Below are 18,644 nucleotides of genomic sequence, written 5' to 3'. Positions count from 1 at the left end.
GGGGCTGAAAGGAACCCTAGGGGAAGTAGGAAGGAAGTTCGGCGGCGGGCGGGCGAGCGGACCGGACCTCACTGAGGCTCAGGGTGGCTCGCCATGTCTGCGGGAGGCCCCTGCGTGGGATCCGTGTCCCTGGACTCCTCCAAGTCCTCCCTACCCTTGGCCGCGCTCAACGTGCGAGTGCGGCGCCGTCTCTCCCTGTTCTTGAACGTACGGACGCCGGTGGCGGCCGACTGGACTGTGCTGGCGGAGGAAATGGGCTTCGAGTACTTGGAGATCCGACAGCTGGAGACGCGCCCTGACCCCACGGGCAGTTTGTTGGATGCCTGGCAGGGGCGCTCGGGCGCGACGGTCGGCGGGCTGTTAGAGATGCTGGCCGCGCTGGGCCGTGAGGATATCCTCCAGGAGCTGGGGCCCAGCATCGGTGAGAACGCGTGCTCTCTGGCTTTGTGCCAGTGGTCGAGGAAGCTGGCCTTGGCGTATCAATCTTGTTTCATTTTTTCTGAGGTGTGCCGGGGAGGGAGGAGAGGACGGTCGAATTTCCTGTCAGTATGCAGGACCGCCTAGGGAGTGCGAGAGGGCTCAGAAACCCTGAGATAGGGAAAGGATGTGGATTGAGTATCTTAGGTAAAGACCTTGAGTTGGGCCAGGCGTCAAGGAATCTGCTTCTCTGGGAGTACCCCAGTTGTGTCAGGAGCCACAGGGCAGGTGAGGGACTAGAGCCCCCTCCGTCACTCATTGGCACTCAACACAGCGCCCCTGCCTGCAGTTCGGTACACCTTGCTGGGGAAGGGGGGCCGCCACCCTCACTGAGCACTAACGGGGTGCCCGAGCCCTTCTGGCATTCCCTCTGCTCTGCACCCTGCAAGATGCCCAACTTGGAGTCATCCTCTAGAGCCTTAGAAAGGGGATACAGGATGCAGAGTGAGAGGCAGACAGGACTTTCATGGCCTCCTAGATGCTCCCTTTGGGAGAGTCAGAAAGGGAGTGCCGGCTTGTCAGAGCTGCCCATGGTGCCAGTGACTGCTAGAGAGGACTTCTGGGTAATGGAACAAAGGCAGGGTGTAGATGCTGAGTGTGCTCAGCAGTGTGGGGCAGCTGGGAAGCCGTCTACACCCTGTCTCTTCTCCACAGTGGAAGACTGCGAGAAATACCTAAGGAATCAGCAGAAGCAGGAGTCTGAGAAACCCTTACAGGTGGCCAGAGTAGAAAGCAGTGTCCCACAAACAAAGGAGCTGGAGGGCATCACCACCCTTGATGACCCCCTGGGTAAGGACCCAGTGTTGTTCCCCTGGGCAGGATAGGTGGGCCACAGCCCCAGGATGTGTGGTGTGCAGAACATGGGTATTGCAACACAGACGGATGGACCTGGGACCTTGGGCAAGTCACCCATTTTTCCTGAGTCTTGGTTTCCCTATCCAAGAAATGGTGATAACAGCAGCCCTGTCTCCGATTGCTTCTGAGACTGGAATGGGAAGTCTCCATCATAGTTAACGCAGATGGTTTCATCTGGTAGGGAGTTACCTTTTCACTGGTGGGAAGGGCATATGGAAGACATCACTTTGGGATGGGTGCAAGCTCCAGTTCATTTGATGGATGGCTCCAGGCTGGATCCCTTCCAGCCTTCCTGCAGACGGCTGACCGCTACCCTTGTCCCCTGTCCTCAGGACAGACACCAGAGCTTTTCGATGCCTTCATCTGCTACTGCCCCAGTGATATCGAGTTTGTGCAGGAGATGATCAGACAGCTAGAACAGACAGACTATCGGCTAAAGCTGTGTGTGTCCGACCGTGATGTCCTGCCAGGCACCTGTGTCTGGTCCATTGCCAGTGAACTCATTGAGAAGAGGTTGGTTAGGCATCCTGGGGGTGGAGGGGCAGGTGGGTGAGTGAGTACATAAAACCCAGAGGTCCAGATGCGATGACTCCTCTGCCAGCTGGGCTCTGTACTGGGTAGCCTGGGTACTGTGGTCCTCTCTAAGGCTGTCCTCTAAAGGTAAGCTGAAGGAAGTCGTCACAATGCCTGCATGCTGCCACTCTCCCTCAGGTGTCGCCGGATGGTGGTGGTTGTTTCTGACGATTACCTACAGAGCAAGGAATGTGACTTCCAGACCAAGTTTGCTCTCAGCCTCTCTCCAGGTAAGCTTAGACCTGCTTTGCTCAGAGAGGGGAAGGGAGGAATAGAATAGCCTTAGGATCCCAGACCAAGAGTGCAGGACCGATCTCTGAGTGGTCCCACATGCCAGATCTCTGAGGGGGCTGTCCCTGCGAACTTCTTCATATGGTGGATATGTACCATGGCTGCCTAGCTGGTGGAGCGCTGGTGTTATCCCTTGCTTTGGAGACTGCCCACCCTAGGGCAGGGGCCTGGTCCCAACACCTCACCCTTTGGCCTCCAGGCATCCAACAGAAGCGACTGATTCCCATCAAATACAAGGCAATGAAGAAGGATTTCCCCAGCATCCTGCGGTTCATCACCATCTGTGACTATACCAACCCTTGCACCAAGTCCTGGTTCTGGACCCGCCTTGCCAAGGCTTTGTCTCTGCCCTGAAGATGGCCCTGGCAGGCCTAGGTCTGTCAGTCCGTCCGTCCGTCTGTATTCTTCTGCTTGTCTCCTCTGGCATCGTAGGAGGAAATTTGTGGTCCACCCACCCCTGGAGGTTCCACCTCTGCAGATGCTTCCACAGCAGCCAAACCCCGTCTGGACACCGTCCTTGGGGTCCTGAAGGGAATGAGTGACTGCAAATGATGTTATTACCTGCTGGGTTGTCAGCCAGCGCAGTAATCGCCAGGGTTGGTTGAGTCTAAGAAAAGGACCGGCTGGGCTGCATCTGAGCTATCTTTGGCCTCAGCTTTGCAACCTGAGAAACAGGGTCTGGAGATCGGGCAGGAACACGGGGAGACATCGCTCTGGCTGAAGGAGAGCTGATCATGGGATCGCATCCTTGCCGGGACAACTGCTTTCCCGTCGGCCTCGTGTTCCTGTCCCTCCTTTCACGGGGCGATGGGGAGGTGAGCTGACTTCTGTCTGGATTCTCTGAAACTGTCCTATCTGCATCTTGGACCCTCTTAGCCTCAGCCCCACGTTCAGTGGTCACTGGTGACTGGTAGCCGTGCCTGTGCACACATCTCAGTTCTGCCTTGCTTGAAGTGAGATCCTGTTCTCTGACATGCGGTCATTTATGGCGGCCTCAGTACGGCCACCAGGATGGTGTCCTCAGGGAACCTTCCTCCCTGGCTCACCAGCACAGGGATTTTCTAGCAATTTTCTGCACCTTGACTCCCTGCTTTGTTAACAAGTAGCAAATCCTTTCCCCAGGGCTTGGAGGCATGTGGCCCCATATAGTCTTATTCATGTAGATATATGTAAATGCACACATGCTCTCTCACACACATGCAGGCGTCTGCATACATTTGTTTACTTTGGGACAACTCCCAAGAATGGCTGAGTGGAAGAGTTCTACTATCAAGGGGGCCTGGCCATCTATCTCCCTGAACAAAAATGGGGTGACCTTGCTACAGGTAGTGGCACATGCCTATAATTCCAGTGTTTGTGAGGTAGAGGCAAGAGGCTCAGGAGTTGAAGGCTTTCCTTGGCTACACACCAAGTTTAAGGCCAGCCTGGACTACATGAGAGCCTATCACCCCACAAAAGAAGGAAAAGATGGGGGCACTGTTAATTTCTTTTTTGTTTGTTTGTTTGTTTGTTTTTCCGAGACAGGGTTTCTCTGTGGCTTTGGAGGCTGTCCTGGAACTAGCTCTTGTAGACCAGGCTGGCCTCGAACTCACAGAGATCCGCCTGCCTCTGCCTCCCGAGTGCTGGGATTAAAGGCGTGCGCCACCAACGCCCGGCTGTTAATTTCTTCTCTATTCTCTGAAAGCAAAGTCTAGGAAGGCGCCAGATGTGAGAGCATGTGTGCCTTCAGCAAAATGAAGATAAGAAAGGAGAAGTCACATGCTACCACAACTCGGCAGGCTCAGCTGTTTCTTCCTCAGAGAGATGGTTTCCATATTCCTCCACAGAGTTCTCTGTCACGAAAACATTGTCACTGTCTGGGGTCTCTGTGCTCAGGGAACACCTCAGGGTCCGGAATCCAACAGAGAGTGGGCCTCCACTCAGTGACTGGGGCTGGGATGGAGACCCCTTTGCATGAACGACCTCATGAAGCGCTTTTGTGCTTGCCATTAGGCATTTTTTTCTTAAAGCAGTGTGGAGAAAGAGCCAGTTTTATAGGTTTTAAGAGAACTTCAGTGAGATGGATGGAATAAAGGTTCATGTTTGCCATTTTATACTTCTATATATGAAGTTTATAATAAAATTCCATTTGAGAAAGCATACTTGTGGTGTTTGGAAGTAGACAGCTAGGCTATGACCTCTCATGTAAGAGAAGCTGCCCTGTGATGTGGTGTCCTGGTGTCCCCGGTGTCTCCTGGGGCTTCCAGACGGCTGAGCCCCAGGCTCATCGGCTCAGGCTTCTGAGGGGACCAAGTGGTGTCCATCGGCTCCAGAAACCTGCTTCCTCCTACCAGCCTGAGGCTTTCCTAGGTTGTGTCTGGCCCTGCTGGCTGTATGCAATGCTAAGGACTGGACCCATGGTCCATGTGCTCCATGTTTTTTTTTCTCGAGACAGAGTTTCTCTGTATTGTTTTGGAGGATGTTCTGGAACTCGATCTGTAGACCAGGCTGGCCTGGAACTCACAGAGATCCGCCTGCCTCTGCCTTTGCCTCCCGAATGCTGGGATTAAAGGCGTGGGCCACCAATGCCCAGCTCCCATGGTCCATGTTAAGCAGACTTTCTGTATTCTCAGATCACTGTCTAGACCTTGACTGTGGTGTTACACATATCCATGTATGTGATTGGATGGCTAGGGCTACACACACAATACTGATGTTACACTTGAGGTCTTCAGAATGTCCTACTGTTATATCCCATGGTGCACTGGGTTATATCCCATGGTGCACTGGGAAGACCTTTTGAAGCGTGTAAGGACTCCAATGATTACCTTTCCAACTTCCTGAAGGTCTGTGACTATCAAGGTAGGAAGCTTTAGAGCTGGTTGAGGTGCTGTGCCTATAGTCTCAGCGAGTCTAAGGCAGGAAGGATCCTTGAGCCCCACAGTTTAGGAAACATGACGAGATTCTGTCAAAAAAAAAAGTTTAAAAAATTAACTTTTTTTTGCTTTTTTTTTTTAGTGATTAGGAAACAGTATTTTGGAAGATACTGAACTATGTAGTTCGCTCTGTGCAGCCCTGGCTGTCATGAACTTGCTATGTAGAGCAGACTGACTTCAAACTCACAGAGATCTGCCTGCTTCTGTGTCACAAGTGCTTAAATGTGTGTCACCTCACCCAACTCTTTAGTTCTTTCTTTTTTTATGGTTTTTCAAGACAGGGCTTCTAGTGTAACAGGCTGTGTGTGTCCCTGGCTGTCCTGGAGATTGCTCTGTAGACCAAGCTGGCTTGGAATTCACAGAGATCCGCCTGCCTCTGCCTCCCGAGTGCTGGGATTAAAGGCATGCGCCACCATGCCCAGCTCTCAGAAACTTGATTTTTTTTTTTTTTGAGGAACTGCTTGTTGTGTAGGACCAGGCCAAGGCAGATTATAGAAGGCTAGTCATGCTCTGTTCTAAAGGAAATTAGACCCCAGTGAAAGAATCAAGGTGCACATGCAGTGAAGTCGGAACCGCATAGGAACCAGATGGTAGCAGCAGGTATGCTGGCTGGACCAAGGGCAGTGTAACCCACACAGCTCACATACCCTGGAGACAGGGCTCTCAAAGGTGGTGAGGGGGCAGGGCCAACCCTACGATGGCATAGGCAGCGAGGGACAGATCTAAGTGGATAACGCAAATGAGAGGCACTTGTAGGATGGAGGACGGCAGGGTCAGAGGAGACCCCTGGGACTCAGCAGAGATGACTGCGGCTGTGGGTCTCAGACAGCAGCAGGGCCCCGCTTAGGTCTGGGCAGGATGGAGTGCTAGCCTCAAGTATGCCGGGAGGAGCAGGGTGGCGGCTGCCTGTGAGGTGGGTTAGGCCGGTGGAAGAGCGGGGTTGCAGCGTCTGCTTCCGGAGTTTGCTTGAAGGAAGATGGGAGAGGAAGCGGTGGAGGCCTGGCGAGGAGTGACGCTGCGGTCTCCGCACTTCCTCTTTCCTAGGAGCAAACCCCACCGTGCTCACTCCAGTGCAGCCTGTGTTACAGCGTACCTCAGTGGTGAGCAGCCACAGCTCAGAGGCCACATGAGGCTGGTTGCCACTAGACTGACCTCCTCTGGAACCCGCTACTGAAAGTCATGACTCCTGAGCCAGGAGCACCAACAGCATAGCCCCTATGGAAAGATAATCTATCAGAATTCCAGTACTTTTTGATTTTGTTTTGTTTTTTTGAGACAGGGTTTTTCTGTAGCTTTGGAGACTGTCCTGGAACCCCCTCTGTAGACCAGGCTGGTCTCAAACTCACAGAGATCCTCCTGCCTCTGCCTCCCGAGTGCTGGGATTAAACAAACGTATGTGCCAACAACACCTGGCACTTTTTGACTTAAAGTTTTTATTTTAGCCGGGCTGTGGTGGCACACAGGAGGATCTCTGTGAGTTCAAGACCAGCCTTGTCTACAGAGCGAGTTCCAGGACAGCCTCCAAAGCCACAGAGAAACCCTGCCTTGAAAAACCAAAAAAAATTTTTATTTTATGTATATAAATGTTTTGTCTGCATGTATGCCTGTGTACTACGTGCATGCCTGATGCCCACAGAGGCCGGAAGAGAAAATTGAAACCCTTGGAACTGGAGTTTAAAAAGTTGTGAGACACCACGTGGGTGCTGGGATCTGAACTTGGGTCCTCTCCAAGAGTAACAAACTTCCCAGCTCAGGGTCCCAGTACCTGAGGTATATTCGGAAGAGTGGTAGAACGGGGTCATCTGATAGCTCTGTTTCTAGGTGTTTCTTTTAAAGACCCTCCATATGAATTTCCATAGAGACCCTCCATATGAATTTCCATAGAGACCCTCCATATGAATTTCCAGAGACCCTCCATATGAATTTCCATAGAGACCCTCCATATGAATTTCCATATGAATTTCCATAGAGGCTGCACCAGATTCTGTGCTCCCTAGCAGTAAGCATGGGTTCTCTTTCCCCACAGAAACTTTTGGTGTGTGTGTGTGTGTGTGTGTGTGTGTGTGTATGTGTGTGTGTGTGTGTCCTGCATGTATGTCTGCACCATATACCTGCATTTCTCATGGAGGCGAGAAGAGGTCATCACATCCTCTGAGACAGTGGGTGCTGGAAATTGAGACCTCTGGAAGAACAGTGTTCTTAGCTGCTGAACTGTCTCTCCAGCGCCCAATTCCCTCTTTTCATTCAGTGGAGAACCCAAAACTATGGAATGGTGCTGTCCATACTCGGGGTAGATCTTCCAACCTCTGTTAAACTTCTCTGGAAATGCCCTCACAGACACATCCAGAGGGTTTTCTTCTAGGTGAGTCTAAGTCCCACCAAGGTGCCACTGAAGATTAACCGTCACACCTGCTAAGAGCAGGGGTCTGGTGGGTTAGTTCTAGAGTGGGACCCAAGAGGTCGCAGGTCTTTTATTTTAGTGTGTGTGTATGTATGTATGTATGTGTGTATGTATGTATGTATGTATGTGTGTGTATGTATGTGTGTATGTGTGTATGTATGTATGTATGCATGCATGCATGTATGTATGTGTGTATGTACGTGTGATGGTTTGAGTGAGAACGACCCCCACATGCTCATATATTTGAATGCCTGGGCCCCTGTTGGTGAAGCTGTTTGGGAAGGATTAGGGGGCGGGACCTTCTTGGAGGAGACATGTCATGGGGGCCGACTTTGAGGTTTCAAAGGCCCGTGCTATTCCCAGTTAGCTCTCTCCTTCTGCCTCATGCTTGGGATAAGGATGCAATATCTCAGCTACTGCTCCAGCCCCGAGTCTGCCTGACTGTTGCCATGCTTGCTGCCATGATGGCCATGGTCTCACCCTGTGAAACTGTAAGCAAGACTCCAACAAACTGTGTCTCCTCTAAGTTGCTTTGGTCACGGTGTTTCTTCACAGGGATAGGAAGGTGACTAAGAGAGTTTGTGTTCATGTGTGTGCTTTTGTGCACAGGGACACACATATGCATGTGGGGGGTCAGAGTTCAGTGTCAGGTGTCTTGTTCAGTAGAGTGCTGCCTTATTCTCACTGAACCTAGAGCTCACCAATCTGGCTAGACTGGCTGGTCAGCAAGTCCTAGGACTACATGGGGCTGGGGAGGGGTTGGTTCAACAGTATCCATGTGCTGCAATTCCAGTTCCAGGGGATCCAATACTCATATCTGGCCTTAGCGGGCACTAGCACACATGCAGTGCACAGAATTATCATGCCACCAAAACATACATACACACACATACACACACACACACACACACACACACACGCACACACACGCTTTCAAACATTTAAAGATCATTTGAGAAAACAGAAAACCAGTGACTCCACGAGTAGTCTCTGCTTCCTTCCTGACTGTGAGTGTAATATCAGCAGCTGCTTCCCCATCATAAGGGACTGCACCGTCAAGGAATGAGCCAAAGTCAGCCCTTCCTGCTGGGGATGCAGCTCAGTGGCAGAGTGCTTGGCTGGCCAGCATGCGCGAGCTCCTGTGTTCACTCTCCAATATCAGCATGGGGCTGAACAGAGAGGGCTTTTCCAAGTTGCCATTTTCAGGGATTTTTATCACAGCGCTGAGAAAAATGAGCAATGCGACACGCTTCTCGGCGATCCGAGGTTGGGGAGCTCTGACCCATACACCGCAGCCAACACTCTTTCTTCTTCCGGCTGTGTGCTATGACTTCCCTCGACATTAGCTCCCGCCCTCTGAGTACATGACTCAGCCCAGTCATATGCCTCTACCAGAGTCACGGAAGCCTTTGGGAGGTGCCGGTGTGCTGAGTGAAAAAGGCCCAAGTTCCGGGGCCACATTGGATCATGGACCTGTAAAGTAGAGGCAAGGTGACAGCAGCACGTGGCAGTCCTGCAGCAAGTCTTAGAGTTTTCGGACATATAAGCCAGCAGATGGGCTGCTTGTTTACACTAGTCTGGGCTATGTGCAAACCATCTCACATTTCCTCTGCATCTCTTCCCCTTGCCCTCCACCAGGCTCTGTGCTTCAAGATACCCACCTTGGAGGATTGCTTCAGGCTGCTTCCCTGGTTCTCTGGCCAGCACCAAAGGTCAAAATAAGAGGAGAATGCAGGGGTATTTATGTAATCCATGGCTCTCCAAGCTGGGGGTTACTGGTTACTGGTCTTTCCCTTCAGGCAGCCTTTCCTGCACCTGCTCGTCTAACTTTCCATGGTCCTCATCCCATGATCGTTTGGGTTCCTCCAGAGTGGCCAGCTTGGAGGGTTACACTACTCCCTTGGTCTTCGCTTCATTCTCTTTATGCCTCAGCAAACAGCTCCCCTGCCACACTATCCTCAAGTTGTCCACTTTGATGGCTGTACTAGGCTTTTTCTTTTAGTCCACCAACCAGCTCCCAAATCACGACACCGACACTTAATGGTTATGAATGCTCAGCTTTAGCTTAGGCTCATTTTTGCTAGCTCTTAGAACTTAACCTGTTTTCTTATCTGCATATTGCCTTGGGGCTTTTTACCTGTCTTTCCTTCTGTGTATCTTACTTTCACTGCTTCTACAGGTTTGGCTGGTGGCTGCCCAGCTTCTGGCCCTGGGTGTGCTCATCTCTTTCTCCCTCATTCTCCTCTCCTCCTCCCCAGCCTAGATTTCTCTTCCTACTTATTCTCTCTGCCCACAAGTCCTGCCTATCTTTACTGCCCAACTATTGGCCACTCAGGTTTTTATCAGACCAATCAGGTGCCTTAGGCAGGCAAGGTGAAACAAATGTAACACATCTTTACATTGTTAAACAAATGCAGCACAAACAGATGTAATACATCTTTACAAGTTATAGTTCACAGCATAAACAAATGTAACACATCTTTACACAGGTATAGTCCACAGCATAAACAAATGTAACACATTTTTACAAAGTTAAAATAATATTCCACAGCAGATGGTGTCATTTATTCTCATTGGTACCTAACTCAGTAATTGGTACTGAGAATCACCTTAACATGAGATTCCAGAATTGAATTGCTCACATATTTTCTGTTGGGAAGTGACAACCTGGCAACCCACAGCAGGTAGTGTCATCAGAAAAACAAATGATCACTACAGGTTCAGGTGGTGTGAAAGTCAGCCAACCTGGGTGAGCACCAGTCCTGGGTGGTACCAGGTACACTGACCCATCAAGTTGGACCGGCACCTCCAGCTTCTCTTGTGCAATGGATGTGCTGAGTTTATTCAGGCACACTGATCCATCAAGTTGGACCGGCACCTCCAGCTTCTCTTGTGCAATGGATGTGCTGAGTTTATTCAAAGGCACGGGCTCCTGTAACCCACAATCCCACTGCCTGTGTCTCCACCTATGCCTTTAAAGGAACACACTTCATCCGTTAACAGAGGGACAGAAAGCACAGGTTTCATTCAATCTGTCTGGTGCCCCAAAGTGACAGCTGTTGTACCCAGCCTGCTATGGAGAGGTTTCAGAAGCCAATGGTGGAGGGGTGACTCCAATGGACAGCATTGCTGCTGGTCTGTTAAGGTACAGACTTGGGTAGTGTTAAATGGGTAGGCCAGCTGGTCAGGAACTTGGAAAGGACAGATTAAAGAGCGATGACAAGGAGGGCAAGGGGAAGAGGTCCACAGAAATGCTCATCCAGTGGCATTTCTTGTGCAAGATTCAGTCATCAGGAGGGTTAAGATGGATGACGCTACCTGGAGACGTCAGGCGGCCTCATCGTCAGATGTGCCAGTGTCCCTGGTGAGTTCATTCACAAAGAGGCTGCAACGCCAGGGAAAGGTGCTATGGGGCATCACAGCACAGATTTCTCTCTGGTCAAAGAGTAGACACTGAGTGTTACCTGGAGACATGGCTCAGTGGCTTAGAGCACTTACTGTTCTTGTGGACGATCCAGGTTTGATTTCCAGCACCCACAGGGCGGCCCAACCATCCATAACTCCAGTCCCACCACCCACAGGGCGGCCCAACCATCCATAACTCCAGTTCCAGCACCCACAGGCCGGCCCAACCATCCATAACTCCAGTTCCAGCACCCACAGGCCGGCCCAACCATCCATAACTCCAGTTCCAGGGGATCTGATGTCCTCTTATGGTCTCCATGGACATCAGGCGTGCACACGGTGCACACACATATATTTGAGCTTTAAAGCACTCATTCATATAAAGTAACTACATCTTTAAAAATAAAAGGAATAAAAAATAGATTTTGGTAGGTTGTAGGAAGGGAATGGATGAGTTCTGGTAGGGAATACTTTGGAAGAATTAGGGTGCTTTTAAGGACAACGTTTTTATGAGATGAAGTCATGGGAGCTGAGCCCTGAAGTGAGTTTGAATAGTCTAGGAAAAAAATCCCCTCATGGGCTGGGCGGTGGTGGCACACACCTTTAATCCCAGCACTCGGGAGGCAGAGGCAGGCAGATCTCTGTGAGTTCGAGGCCAGCCTGGTCTACAGAGTGAGTTCCAGGACAGTCTCCAAAAAAGCCACAGAGAAACCTTGTCTCAAAAAAACCAAAACCAAAACCAAACAAAACCAAACAAACAAAAAAATCCCCTCACAACTCCCCTTCAGAGGGATGAGAGAATGAGAGGGCTCTGGGAGGAGAAAGAGCTGGGGGAAGGACCAGAAAGAAGTCTCCTATGAATCTCAGGGACCTTCGCTTTTTGAGACAGGGTTTCTCTGTGTAGCCCTTGCTGTCCTGGAACTTACCATGTAGACCAGGCTGGCCTTGAACAGAGATCCACCTACTGCTGCCTCCTGAGTGCTGGGACTGAAGGTGTGCGCCACTATGTCTGCCTGCGTTTTGTTTAAAACAGAGTCTTACTTAGTCTTGAACTTGCTATGTAACCAGGAACTTTGAACTCCTGATTCTCCTGCCTCTGCCTCCCCAGTGCAGGGGACAGAGGGCTACCGCCATGCCTAGGTTCCTCTGCTTGCTTATTTTGTGGTGCTGGGGTTGTAAGTCTCATCCCACTACATTCATCACCCGGATCCTGCTACTTTGTTTTCTGCCTTCGTGGAGAGTCCTTAAGTAGCTTTCATATGGTGGCTGTGTATTTTTGCTGCTATATAGTACCTACTATCTTAATATTTTCACATTTTGTTAGTGTGGTTTCCTTTATGTCCCCATTCTTTATTATGCTGGTGTGATATGTTGCTTAAAATAAATGCACCAGAGTTTATCTGGCTGTAGCCTGTACAGTGGAGTTTTGGAGTTAGAGCAGAAGCATAGTTTTTACTTTGCCAGGTCATATCAAACTGTTTCCCGAAGATCTCCCATCAACTCACATCCCCATTAGCTGAGGATGAGAGTTTCTGTTGTCCTTCCTTTTGGGCAGCATTTAGTAGTCTCTCATTTACAATTAATTATCTGGAGGAAGGTGAAATTGTATCTATTTAGTCACACACTTATACATATATACTTAAAGCCAGTGTCTCACATCCCAGGCTGTCCTGGAACTTGCTATATGCTGTTATGATTAAAAACAGAAGTCAGAAAGAACTTGGGGGAGGATATGGTTTGTTTGGTTTACAGAGTACAGTCTATTATTCAGGGAAGCCAAGTCAGGAACTCAAGACAGGCATCTAGAGGCAGGAACAGAAGCGAAGGCTATGGGAATGATGCTACAATTTACATTGTCATGACGTTTGATTTATTAACTATTGAGATGGTCTCATGTAACCCAGGTTGAGCATGAATTGACTTACATAGCTGAGGGTGGCCTTGCACTCTTGCCTCAATTTCCCAAGTTCCTCGGATTACAAGAACCTGTCACATGCCCAGTTATGAAGTAGGTTTTCATATTTGTTTGTTGTTGAGCAGACTGAATATAGGCTAAGGAAAAGTGAGATGCGTTACTGAAAGCAGAGTGGCACCAAGGGAGGGATAAACTAAGCAGGCTTTGAGGTTAGTAAATCTGCAACAGACACTGTTCGAAATGTTGACAGCACCTAGTAACCTGCCATTCACTCTGTGCTCGATTATTAAGCTGATGTGGTCCAAGCATGGAACCTGACACCTCTCTAGCTCAGAGCCCAGTGTGATGCTGGCACTCCATTTTGGGCATGGATCAACATTTTTCTCCTATAATTACCTTTACACCTACCTTTCATGATCTGGGCTCACCAAAATGGCAGCTTCTCAAGCCGTGTGTTGGTGGCACACGCCTTTAATCCCAGCACTCGGGAGGCAGAGGCAGGCGGATCTCTGTGAGTTCGAGGCCAGCCTGGTCTACAGAGTGAGTTCCAGGACAGCCTCCAAAACAATACAGAGAAACCCTGTCTCGAAAACACACACACACACACACACACACACACACACACACACACACACACACACACACACACACACACGATGGCAGTTTCTCACTGGGCTGTTTCCTAGCTTAAGTACATTCCTCTATCACAGTTGATGGAGTTAAAACTCTGATCTCACAGGTGCCTCTGCAGGGTATTATACCAGACACAAAGTAGAAAACATACCTATGTGTGGTATGGTTGTTGGGAACAGGCAAGAGTGCCTTGTCCTAAGTACTGCCATTTTGATTTCATACCCTATTTTACCTGTTGGGTGAAACAAAGTTCAAGTTCCCAGGCCCTTCGAGAGCTGGGGACTTTCCAATAGCTGACCAACCTCCTCCTTAAACAATAGAAATAGTCCACTATGCATCTTTAGTTCTCTAAAACACTATGGCTGTTCCTAGTAACTGAAGAACAAATCAGGCTATTTGGATGGACTGAAAAGTTTATGTTGTGTGTCGGTTGACCATGATGGAACACATAAGGAAAGCGCCTAATCTTCGAATTCTGATTGGTGGGAAAGTGTAACTGTTTGTGCTTAAATACTTGCTGAAGTGAACATCTGGGGGGGGGGGTCACTCAGCTCTCGCTCGAGTCTGTACTGTTGTCCCTGATGGGTCAGTTTCTGCTGTGATGACTGGTAATAAATTTGCTTTGTGTGACCTCTTGTGTCTGCTTGGGGTGTTTGGGAGCCTCAGACCCACAACATGGTTACTGTCCCTTCTTCTAAGAGGGGATGGCATTACGGATTTTATGTGACATGTAATAAGGACTCCATGGGAGGGATAGATTCCACCAGTCTATAATTGGCCCTGGTCCTGATAGGAAACTGATAAAAACAGCTCATGACAAAAACAAAATTGTGCTCTTAAGATATATTAAGGACTGGGCAGTGGTGGCTCAAGCCTTTAATCCTAGCACTCAGGAGGAATAGACAAGTGGATCTCTGTGAGTTTGAGGAGTGCCTGGTCTACAGAGTGAGTTCCAGGACAGGCTCTAAAGCTACAGAGAAACCCTGTCTAGAAAAATGATTCTTTCAGAGGGGATGGCATGTGTAGCAAGTTTTTTTTTTTTAACCCTTCTTGTAGCAAGCTATTTCTGGATCATCAGCAGACAAATCAGGACATGGAGACTTTTAATTATGAAAACTTGGGCTTACCTTAGGCTTGTTCCTAACTAGTTCTTACTAATATGCCAGAAGAGGGCAGCAGTTCCACTATAGATGGCTGTGAGCTACCATGTGGTTGCTGGGAATTGAACTCAGGACCTTGTAAGAGAGGTTAGTGCTCCTAACTGCTGAGCCATCTCTCCAGTCCCCTAACTAGTTTCTTCTTTTCTTTCTTTCTTTCTTTCTTTCTTTCTTTCTTTCTTTCTTTCTTTCTTTCTTTTTCCCGAGACAGGGTTTCTCTGTGGCTTTGGAGGCTGTCCTGGCACTAACTCTTGTAGTCCAGACTGGTCTCGAACTCACAGAGATCCACCTGCCTTCAAAGAGTGCACCACCACCACTTGTCAAATTAACCCATATTTTAAAATCTGTGTTCTTTGACATGGCTTGGTTACCTTTACTCTAAACTACTCATCTTGCTCTGTGTCTCTGGACTCCCCCTTTCTTCTTCCCAGAGCTCTCTGTCCAGCAGTCCTACCTAGCTAGCTACTGACCGTTTAGTTCTTTATTAAACCAATCATAGTAATACATCTTCACACGGCATAAAGGAATATTCCACAACAGGGCTATAGCTCTGTGGTTCAGTCTTTGCTTAGGATGTGTGAAGTTGCTGGGTTGATGTCTCTTGTACTATCAAGGAAAAAGGAAAAAATAAAAGTTCAGGTTCCTCACAGGGGATACCCACTAATTTCTAGATGTCAAAAGCAGTTTCTTTTATTTAAAAAGTCTGTAAAACTTGAATTATAACTACATAATTACCTGCTCGTGATTACCCAAGACAGCACTGGTCTTGAAATATCTTTTCCTCTCTACCCTGAAGGTGCTAATGACACAACTCAAGTCAGGCGGCTGCTTCAGTGAGCAAGAGCATGAAGACGCTCTCACAACTGGTTTCTCAGTCCAGTGATGCATGGTGCTAGAGGCTTTGTAAACATCGGTCAGACTCTTTGGGTCTGTTGCACAATTTGCCTTGAGAGTCCTGGTACATGAAGCACACCTGTTCTCTCTGTCCCTTCAATCATTCTCTTCCAGGCACTGAGCTGGGGAAGTGTGCAGGAGAGCTACACCTTGAGGACTAAGAAGTTCCCGGTTAATATCTAACCTTTCTTTTTCCCTCCTCCCTTATGCTCGTCAGGATTGGCCTTCAGGAAAGCAAGGCTAGTAAGAAGTCTATCAGCGAGCCACATTCTTAGCCCCTTCCTTGTCCCTGGTCTCTCTCTCTCTCTCTCTCTTTTTTTGTTTTTGATTTGGAGACAGGGTTTCTCTGTATTGTCTTGGAAGCTGTCCTGGAACTCGCTTTGTAGACCAGGCTGGCCTCGAACTCACAGAGATCCACCTGCCTCTGCCTCCCGAGTGCTGGGATTAAAGGCATGTGCCACCAACGCCTGGCCGTCCCTGGTCTCTTAACAGAATAACTCTGAGATGTGTTCTGTAGTTTCTTTCTTTTCTTCTTTTTCTTTCTTCAAGGCAGCGTTTCTCTGTGCAGCACTGGCTGTCCTGGAACCAGGCTGGCTTCAGAGTCAGAGATGGGCCGTCTCTGTCTCCCAAGTGGTGGGATTAAAGGTGTGCACCACCGCTGCCTGGCTGTGTTCTGTAGTTTCTTAGGTTGCACTCGGCAGAATTAAGCCCATCACCCACACACTAACCCCTCATTGATGCCTCCTTCGATGATTACCCCTCCCCTTCCTCAGCTCTTCCAGTCTTTCGAGTGCCCATCTCAGTGCCTGATGTGGGAGGGAGGGATTTAAACTAACACAGGGATGGCTTTGAGAACGTGCGAAAAACCAGATTCTCCTCCCTAGGAAAATATGCCATATTTCTCAGAGACACGAGGGTGGTGAGCTGTGGTGACAGAAGGGTCAGGGTCCCGGAACCATAATACACTTCCTCTCTTCTCTTCCCCAACACGGTTATCAAGGGAGCCATAAGCGTAAGTGGAGTACAACCATAATTCCATTAATAGCTTAAAACAATACTTAAAACTACTTACAGAAAGCACATTTTATGCAGCTCGGCTCCCTAACTACTTGCTATCGCAGTACACACTCTGGTCACTGTTAAGCCAGTACTCACATGCAAGATACTCCAGAGGCTGAAACTTTTGGCCTCGAATCCTCAGTTCCTTGCTTCCTTGCTCATTAAAACCATGATATTGCAACCTCTACCAGGCCACAGAGACAACGTCAGGGACAGCGGAAGTAAAACGATGAGATCTAAGAATCCGCTGAGGCGCATGTAGGAAGACACAAGCAAGGACACACATTAGTGAATGTACAGCGATGATCTAACGACAGTTTAAACCCACTTTCTTGAAATTTCACCACGAGACTGGTAGTTCCTTTTCTTCGTGGAAAAGGGGATAAAGAGATGAAGGCAGCCTCGAATGAAATATAATTTCAAGGTAACGAAAGAAAAAGAAATGTAAAGTCAGTCCGTGGTTGACACAGCCCAACAGTTCCGGATTTATTTTGGTTTACTGCTCTTTTTTTCTTTTTAATTTAATTCTATTTTATTTTTCGAGACAGGGTTTCTCTGTGTAGCTTTGCAGACCAGGCTGGCCTCGAACTAAAAGGCGCGTGCCGCCACCACCCTCCGGCTGGCTTCCTGATCTTTCTCTGGTTACAAACCTAATCCTGTCCACTTCCTCTTGATGCTACTTTCACGCTCCTCTTTCCAGTAAACGTGCCATCCGTCAAGCCCGGGGCAGAGTCTCCAGCCAGACCTTGCAGCGTGGCTGGGACTGGAGTATTCTGTCGCTTCACTGCCTGTTTGCTGAAATCACCCGAGTCCTGCGAGCGGCCCAAACGCCACACCTCTGAGATGCGCTCGGCGGGGTCCGCACCGGCTCCATCAGGTGTCCGCCCTCACGTGCCCACCCTCTCCCTTTAGGCGACACAGCGATCTTCGGAGGCCGAGAAAACTGGGCCGTGAGGGTGACGGAGGACGGGGCCCTTGAAGTGACCCCGCGGCAGGCGCGCGGCAGAGACCTGGCTGAGCCGTCTGGACCGTGTCCGGGCAGTCGGCTAAGCGAGGTCCCCGAGGCAGCTGCTCATTGGCTCCCGGAGACGCGCAGCCCAGAAGACACCACTCGCTCGCGCCAGGATCCCGGAGGCGGCGCTGAGAACTTCCGCCTTGGGGGGGGGTGAAAAAATGTCATCACGGGCCGAGCTTCCGGTCCCACGCCGGAGCCGCCAGACCTTTTTATCCTAGTTGGCTGCGGCCCGCGAACCCCGCCCAGCCGCTCCCTCGGGCTCCTCCACACCCTGGGGAGCGGCCCGCGCGTCGCGAGGGTGTGACGGCGACGCCGTGACGTCACTGCCGAGACCGGCGTCCTGAAAGGCTTTCGGCCCCCCTTCCGCGCCACGGCGAGCAAAGCGCGCCCGGAGGCGGGACTAACGAAATGACTGATGTTCACTCTCACCAGTTGCTCTCCTCGTGCTGCCTCGAACCGACCAATAAGGGAGAGGTGAAGGCCGCGGCGTCCCGCCGCCGCCGCGGGAAGCCCCGCCCCCTCCGCTCGGCACCCCGTGGCCGCCATGCCTAGCGTGGCTCCGCGTCCCGCGGCAAGCCTGCTCTCTGTCGGCCTCTTCCAGACGGCCTCGGTGAACTCCCTCGGGAGCATCCTTCCCCTCCGACTGCCGGCTCCCACGCCTCCCGCCTCCTCTCTCGCTCGCCGCTGGTCCCGCCACACCTAAGATGGCGGCTGGAGGCGGCGGGTCGGGGGAAGGGGGCGAGGCTTCCCCCGGCGTGGTGACGTCAGCGCGCAGCGCGTCGGCAGGTGGAGGGAGCAGGGAAAGTTTGGCCCGTGCCTGGGGTTCGGGTGGAGGGCGGGACGGAGGGGCAGGGCCGGGGAGCAGCTCGCGTCGCGGTGCCGCGGAGGCCGAGGCCGGCTCGTGGGCCGGGCTAGGGACTGCGGAACACGCGGAGCCGCGGGAGGCGAGGTCGGCCGCAGCCGCGCGTCCCCGCCTCGGGGCCGCGCTTGACCCGCGCGCCCCGGCGGCGTCGAGCGCCCCAAGGCTGGGCTAGGCGGCTGGTGGGGGCCGGCG

At 50.6% G+C, this 18,644-nt stretch overlaps 1 protein-coding gene across 1 annotated transcript; it reads left to right on the top strand.

Moving 5' to 3' along the window:
• Window positions 1-17: 17 nt before the first annotated feature.
• Window positions 18-3,394, top strand: Myd88 (MYD88 innate immune signal transduction adaptor). The gene is made up of 5 exons (XM_005082348.4): window positions 18-421; window positions 1,132-1,266; window positions 1,665-1,845; window positions 2,044-2,135; window positions 2,396-3,394. Exons 1-5 carry the CDS (start codon window positions 94-96, stop codon window positions 2,548-2,550), a joined length of 891 nt encoding a protein of 296 aa, XP_005082405.1. The 5' UTR covers window positions 18-93; the 3' UTR covers window positions 2,551-3,394.
• The last annotated feature ends 15,250 nt before the right edge of the window (window positions 3,395-18,644 follow it).

Source organism: Mesocricetus auratus, unplaced genomic scaffold (genome assembly GCF_017639785.1).
Source record: "Mesocricetus auratus isolate SY011 unplaced genomic scaffold, BCM_Maur_2.0 Super-Scaffold_100691, whole genome shotgun sequence".
NCBI classification, from domain to species: Eukaryota; Metazoa; Chordata; class Mammalia; order Rodentia; family Cricetidae; genus Mesocricetus; species Mesocricetus auratus.
This window is presented reverse-complemented; position numbering and strand designations above follow the sequence as displayed.